Source organism: Procambarus clarkii, chromosome 50 (genome assembly GCF_040958095.1).
Source record: "Procambarus clarkii isolate CNS0578487 chromosome 50, FALCON_Pclarkii_2.0, whole genome shotgun sequence".
Classification (NCBI taxonomy): Eukaryota; Metazoa; Arthropoda; class Malacostraca; order Decapoda; family Cambaridae; genus Procambarus; species Procambarus clarkii.
The window spans coordinates 5,068,297-5,074,483 of NC_091199.1; the positions used below are offsets into that span (position 1 = coordinate 5,068,297).

Genomic DNA, 6,187 nt, shown 5'->3' on the forward strand with positions numbered 1-6,187 from the left:
AGTATTTGGTATACATAGTACTTAGAAATATCAAAATGTTTACAGGATCATTCTTTTTTTCATAAATAATAATAATTATTCTTTAAACATTCGGATGACATTTCTCTATCCTGTAAATTGCTATTTGTTTATTACTAGATAATTTATAGTAATACACAAACTAAATTTTTAACTAGAATAGTAAAGTCTACTAGTTAAAAACTGAGTTCATACCAACATGTTAGGGAAGTAGATTTTTTGTGCAAACATTTCATCACTCTGAACAATGCAATGGATTCACACCAGTATGAAGACTTTGCGGTTTATTATTATTATATTAAATTTTCATTAAATTCTATTTAACATTTACAATTCTGATAAGGTTTTTCTCCTGTGTGATACTTAAGCAAATTTGTGTCAAAAGTATTTTAAAGATTCTGAATATTGATGTGATTGCTGTCCAGAGTGAATTTTCGTTCATTACTGGAATAATTTTTAATAAAGTATTATAAATTTTTTCATGGCATCACTTTAGTGAGAGTTCTTTTATGTCACACCACATCAGATTTTTCTACCAAGTCTTGCAGAAACACAATTTCTTTAATTTAAAACCTGTTTCATTTCTCAAAAAATAATAGATTATATATTTAAAGTCTTTTTAAATGCTCTGAACACTGATGGTCTCCCTTCAGTGTGAATTTTCATGTGAGATGCTAGAGCAGATTGTGAAAAATCTTTTAGGCACACTGAACACTTATATGATTTCTCCCCAGTATGAAGTTTCATGTGTCTTACTAGATTAGGTTTTAATGTAAAGACTTTTAGACACACTGAACACTGATGTGGTTTCTCTCTTGTATGAGTTAGCATGTGTGCTACTAGAGTAGTTTTTTGTATAAAGCTTTTGGGACACACTGAACACTGATAAGGTTTCTCCCCAGTATGAATTCTCATATGAATTACTAAATCAGATTTTCGTTTAAAGCCTTTTAAACACTCTGAACACTTGTATGGTTTCTGACCTGTGTGAGTTCTTGTGTGTATTATTACAGCAGATTTGTGAGAAAAGTATTTTAAGCACACTGGACATTGATGGGGTTTCTCTCCTGTGTGAGTTCTCATGTGTGATAATAAATCATACTTTCGTGAGAAGTCTTTAAAACACTCGGAACAATGATATAACTTTCCTGTATGGGTTATCATGTGTGATATTAGAAGAGATTCATCAAAAAATCCTTCTGAACACTTTGAACACTGAAAAGGTTTCTTTTCTCTATGGGTTCTCATGTGTGATAATAGATTAGATTTATCTGTAAAGCTTTCTAAACATAGTGAACAATGATATGGTTTGTCTCTAGAGTGAGTATTCATGTGGCTTATAAAATCGGATTTCTCTGCAAAGCCCTTTATACATTCCAAACACTGCTCTGTTTTATCTTCTGTGTGAGTTATCATGTGTGATACTAGATCAGATTCATCAGAGAAGTCTTCTAAGCACTTTGAACACTTTGAATCAGATTTTGTTGAAAAGTCATTTAAACTCAATTCATGCTGATATGATTCATTTTCTGTGTGAGTTGCCATTGTGTGATGATTCATTAAATTATTCTCAGGGTTTTTAAACACTAAAAACAGAGAAGGCTTATTTTGACACGTTACAATAAGACTTGCATTGTTTGTAGATTATATTTATTTCCTTTGAGGATTATTGCTTGAAAACAGAAAAAAGATTTATCTGATTATTTTATTAAACATTTAAAATGAATAGAGTTTCTCTTCTATTGAAACCCTCACAAGAAATTCTGAATAGTTTTAATTTTAATTAAGGTCATTTATACACTGACACTTTCTATCTTGTTACAGTTCTTGTTAGTTTCCAGAGCAGTTTCTTTTATACGGAAAGTCATTTTTATATTCTGAACACTGAAAAGTTTTTCCTAGAGAGTTTATCATGTGTCTTCCAGTATGTGACTTATATTCAATTTAAGTATTAATTAGGTTTTTCTTGCTCATAAGTGATAATTATTAGACATACCTGCATCTGAACATATTTTTATATACTGTACAGTACTTTGTTATTACATTGTTTCTCTCACATATAACGGCAGGCCTTAAAAGATTTGTGCGCGCTGGAAAAAAATTGGAAAAAAAGAGAGAGAAAATGCCTAAAGAAAAAAAACACTGAATTGGTTTCTCTCATATATTTTTTCAGATTTCCAGCTCACATATTTAATAAAAATTTGTGTATGTACACTAAATATAATATGGTATCCCTACTTTTAATGTTCTTGTGTGTAATCAAAGCATATTTTTGTTCATGAAATCACATTTGCATTACATTAGTGAACACACTTTCAGATCCTTAACAAGACACTTGGGCTGTTGGGAAGGTAATCCTCAAATCAATCAACATCAACAGCAATTTTTCTTAGATAAAATACCAAGTCTTCTTTTTCATATGAATTTAAATATTTGTTTAAAGTACAAAAGTTTAAAATATTAAAAACACATGATCTCCTCCTATATGAATAGCTGTCTGCATTACAGTACAGGAAAAGTGTGAGAAGGTACTCTCATATCATATGGTTCATGTTAAACAAGGAAAAACTTCTAAGACTTGGGGACACTAAAGTCAAGCAAGTGTTCTTCAATACAGATGTAGACTAATGTATGTTACCAAGGTATATTAATATACAAAGGCTTAATTAAATAAACTAAACTATGAATATTTTCTGTAATGCATTATCGTTACATTATGTTAGATAATGGTTTTTATAAATTTGTTTCAGAACACTGAACAATGATGATGTTTCTTTGATGCTGAGCACAGGATCCTTCGAGTGAAGTGAAAGCTGTTCAAATGTTTACATCCCTGTACTGTACTGAAAGTTTGGCTTTTATAGACTTGCAACAATTGCATATGAGCAATGCATATTATACTTTACAATATAATCACACACACACACACATGGTAAACAAGTTTAAATAATTGAAGAAAATGATCACTTAAATGGTACATGTTGATACTGTATATTATTTGCTAAATTTATTTACTTATTGCTATTCAATATTACTGTACTGTCCTAAGAATGATTATAATTAATCAAGTTGTCTTTAACTATATATTGCTTATTAACAAGTGAGATGGATGACACTTGTGTATATATTATAAAAGATGGAGAAATCAAACAGGAACTGTATTACAAAATACCCTCTCATAAAGTAATTATGTGACAGCAAAGAGCATTTGATTTTGAATTACCGAGTACATAATACAACATATACAAATACATTGGTTACTACTGATGTACAATGTTCACAAATTAATTTCACAAAAAGTACCAGCATTACTTGCCTTTCTATCAATTAGCCAATGCAGTACTGGAGTTTTTAAAGAAATAACAATCATTTTCATTTAATATACACACTACTTTTGTCAACTTCAGCTCACTTGATGTTTTTGGAATAAATCAGATCAATGATGAACTGTACTTGACATTATTTGAACAAGTGGAGTGAGCTAGTATGCACAAGCTGCTGCTTGGGGTGAGCATACAGTAGTGAGGATGTTGCACATGTAGTGCACTGCTGACATTGTGCTCTGTGACACCAAGTGCACAGTTTCTCCAACTTACACGAGCTTCATGGTCTTGGCTGTTGGTACTGCATGACATTCTTCCAGTCTAAGAATTGGCTGCAAAAAGAGAGAAATTATCAGAACTTGAATTATATTCACATGAAAAATCAAAGCTTTTCCCAAGCTATTGGTGCAGGACATACATATTTCTAGTGCAGGAATAGTAGAGGATGCAAAATCAAGTGCTCCACCTCCCCTTTAAAAAAAATTGGAGCTTCAACACGAAGGCATCCAAGCCTAACCAAGATCACATAATATGAAGACAGGGACAACCTCTCCCTGTCAACCTAAAGCATCTGCTGCCTGATAAGCACAGCTGAGACTTGGCCAAGACTTAGGTCTAAGAATCTTAGACCTCACAAGCTGAGGATGAAAATAAACACTGACCTAACAGGCAGAATGGGGAAGACAGAAAGGGTGGTTATATGTGAACATTAAGGTCAAATAATGCCCAGAAAAATGGTAAACCATGCCAGCTGATTCTAAGGGAGGAGTAACAACACCCCAGAACGAGACTCACAGAGTAGCCCAGTCTCAGATCAGCAGGGAGCTGAAGATTGTACTGCATACAGCAAAGGCAGGAGTAAACCATCAAATGTGCCAATCTGAAAATGAACACCCACAGAGAACACTCAAAAGCAAACAAACAGTCCATCCTGACCACCAAATTCTGCAGAAGAGTCAAGGCACATGCATTATCCAGGGCAAGAACCCCTTGACAGAAGACCCAATAGGGCAGACTACAATACCCTTCCAGGAAAGAGAACCCTGACCGATGGCAGGGGCAATGCTGGTGGCAGACAGACGACAAACATGCAATCGAGATATACTCAATATGCTGGCATAAAAAGTATGCACATGAAGCAGAAAAGGAACATAAACACAACCCCTGCACTGGACAGAGTTCAAAAGGAAGGTCAACACTAGCTGAGAACTGATGCTCATGGAGCAGTGAGACGCCCAGTAGGAACAACATTAGGTGCTTGAATTACCGAGAGTGACTGGCCCGGACCCTCAAGTCACCATCTGGTGGTGAGGGGGTTGGTACAAACTAGAGGTTGGGAGTGAAAAACATGTACATAGTTCAAACCAAGGTTGCAAATGTTATCCAAACAGTTGCTATTTTGGTGTGTTCAATGTTTCTGGTGGACTTTACATTTGGTACTTGGGTGATCTTCAATCCCCCAGACTCCCCATATGTATTCTGTCAGCGTCTGAATTTTGCCAGACTTACTCGCCCTATTACGGCTAAAATATGTCACCTATGATTTTTTTATTATTTTTCAAGTGACCAGGTAACAATTTAATCTTAGAAGGAATTTGTATTTTTTTCTTGGCACAGCGGTGTTGTCGGCTATTATTAGCAGCACCACCAATGGGTTAACCATTGGGTGGCACAGCTATTACTAGCCAACAACACTGATGTGCGCAAGAAAAAAAAAAATCAACTTTTTTTTCTTCTAAGATTGTGTTCCTGATCATGGGAAAAATAATAAAAAATTGTAGGTGACATATTTTGGCCACAATAGGGCGAGGAATTCTGGCAAGATTCAGGTGCTGACAGAGTAGGCATCTGTGGCGATCTCCTCCACCCGAGCTGTCAGGCAGGAGTTGCCACAAAGATATTGTTACCTAATTATTTCAATATATGACTTATTTTCTTTTTTTTTTACAGTAATATTATTCAATAGTGTGTAGTATGATATATTTATATAATAAAATGTGTGAACCATCGATTAACTCAAAAGTATGGTGTGCATATTAATGATATACAGTAATTATTATGTTCATAAAACGATAAATAATATTTTTGCTGTTATAGTGGCACCTCGACTTATGACTGCCCTTGCTTACGAATTTGTCGAGTTACGACGTAAATTTAGTCGGAAAATGAGACTCGACTTATGACCTTAGCCTCGACTAGCGACTTTGTTGATACGTGTTTAGGTCGACTGAGCATGTGGTTCTGTGGCACTGGGCCGACCCGGCCCCAGTTTACCAGAGTCACCCGCTTAGTGACGATTGCGCTTTTAAAGAATTCCATTATTTTGGTGCTTTTTGGTTTTTTTGAACATAAAACTAGTATCCACTCGATTTAACGACCTATATGGGGCAGTACCCTGGTCGTTATTTCCGGAGCTCCGGTATTTCCGAAGTTAAGTGTCGGTAATTTTTCAAGTAACATTCAGGTAAGATATATTTTGTACAGACATGCCACTGGGTCCACCACTCTACTGCCTTCTACCCTGTGATGTCACAGATTCACGGCACATTGTTTTGATTTGTCATGAGGCTGGAGTATTTATTCCGTGACTTTGTTGGACATATCTGCACACTCAAGGAACATCCGTGCACCATGTTGGCTCCAAATGCACTCATTGTGTCAGTGATGGCTGACTGGTGGGTGGATGGGCAGGCAGGCAGGGATGGAGAGGCAGGCAGGGAGGGAGAGGCAAGGAGGGAGGCAGGCAGGCAGAGCTTGGGAGGGAGGCAGGCAAGTAGAGCTTGGGAGGGAGGCAGGGAGGGAGTGGCAAGGAGGGAGGCTGGCAGGCAGAGCTTGGGAGGGAGGAG

The 6,187-nt window shown here is 36.0% G+C and overlaps 1 protein-coding gene across 1 annotated transcript in view; it reads right to left on the reverse strand.

Annotated features, from left to right (window-relative positions):
- Positions 1 to 289: 289 nt before the first annotated feature.
- The window catches only part of LOC123772637 (zinc finger protein 585A-like), a 146,527-nt gene continuing 140,629 nt past the window's right edge, over positions 290 to 6,187 (reverse strand). The window contains exons 8-10 of the mRNA XM_069303368.1: positions 4,137 to 4,221; positions 3,615 to 3,673; positions 290 to 1,660 (exon numbers count right to left, since the gene is read on the reverse strand). Of these exons, the coding sequence (XP_069159469.1) occupies positions 619 to 1,660; positions 3,615 to 3,673; positions 4,137 to 4,221 (1,186 nt within the window). The 3' untranslated portion in view covers positions 290 to 618. The remainder of the gene's footprint in view (positions 1,661 to 3,614; positions 3,674 to 4,136; positions 4,222 to 6,187) is intronic.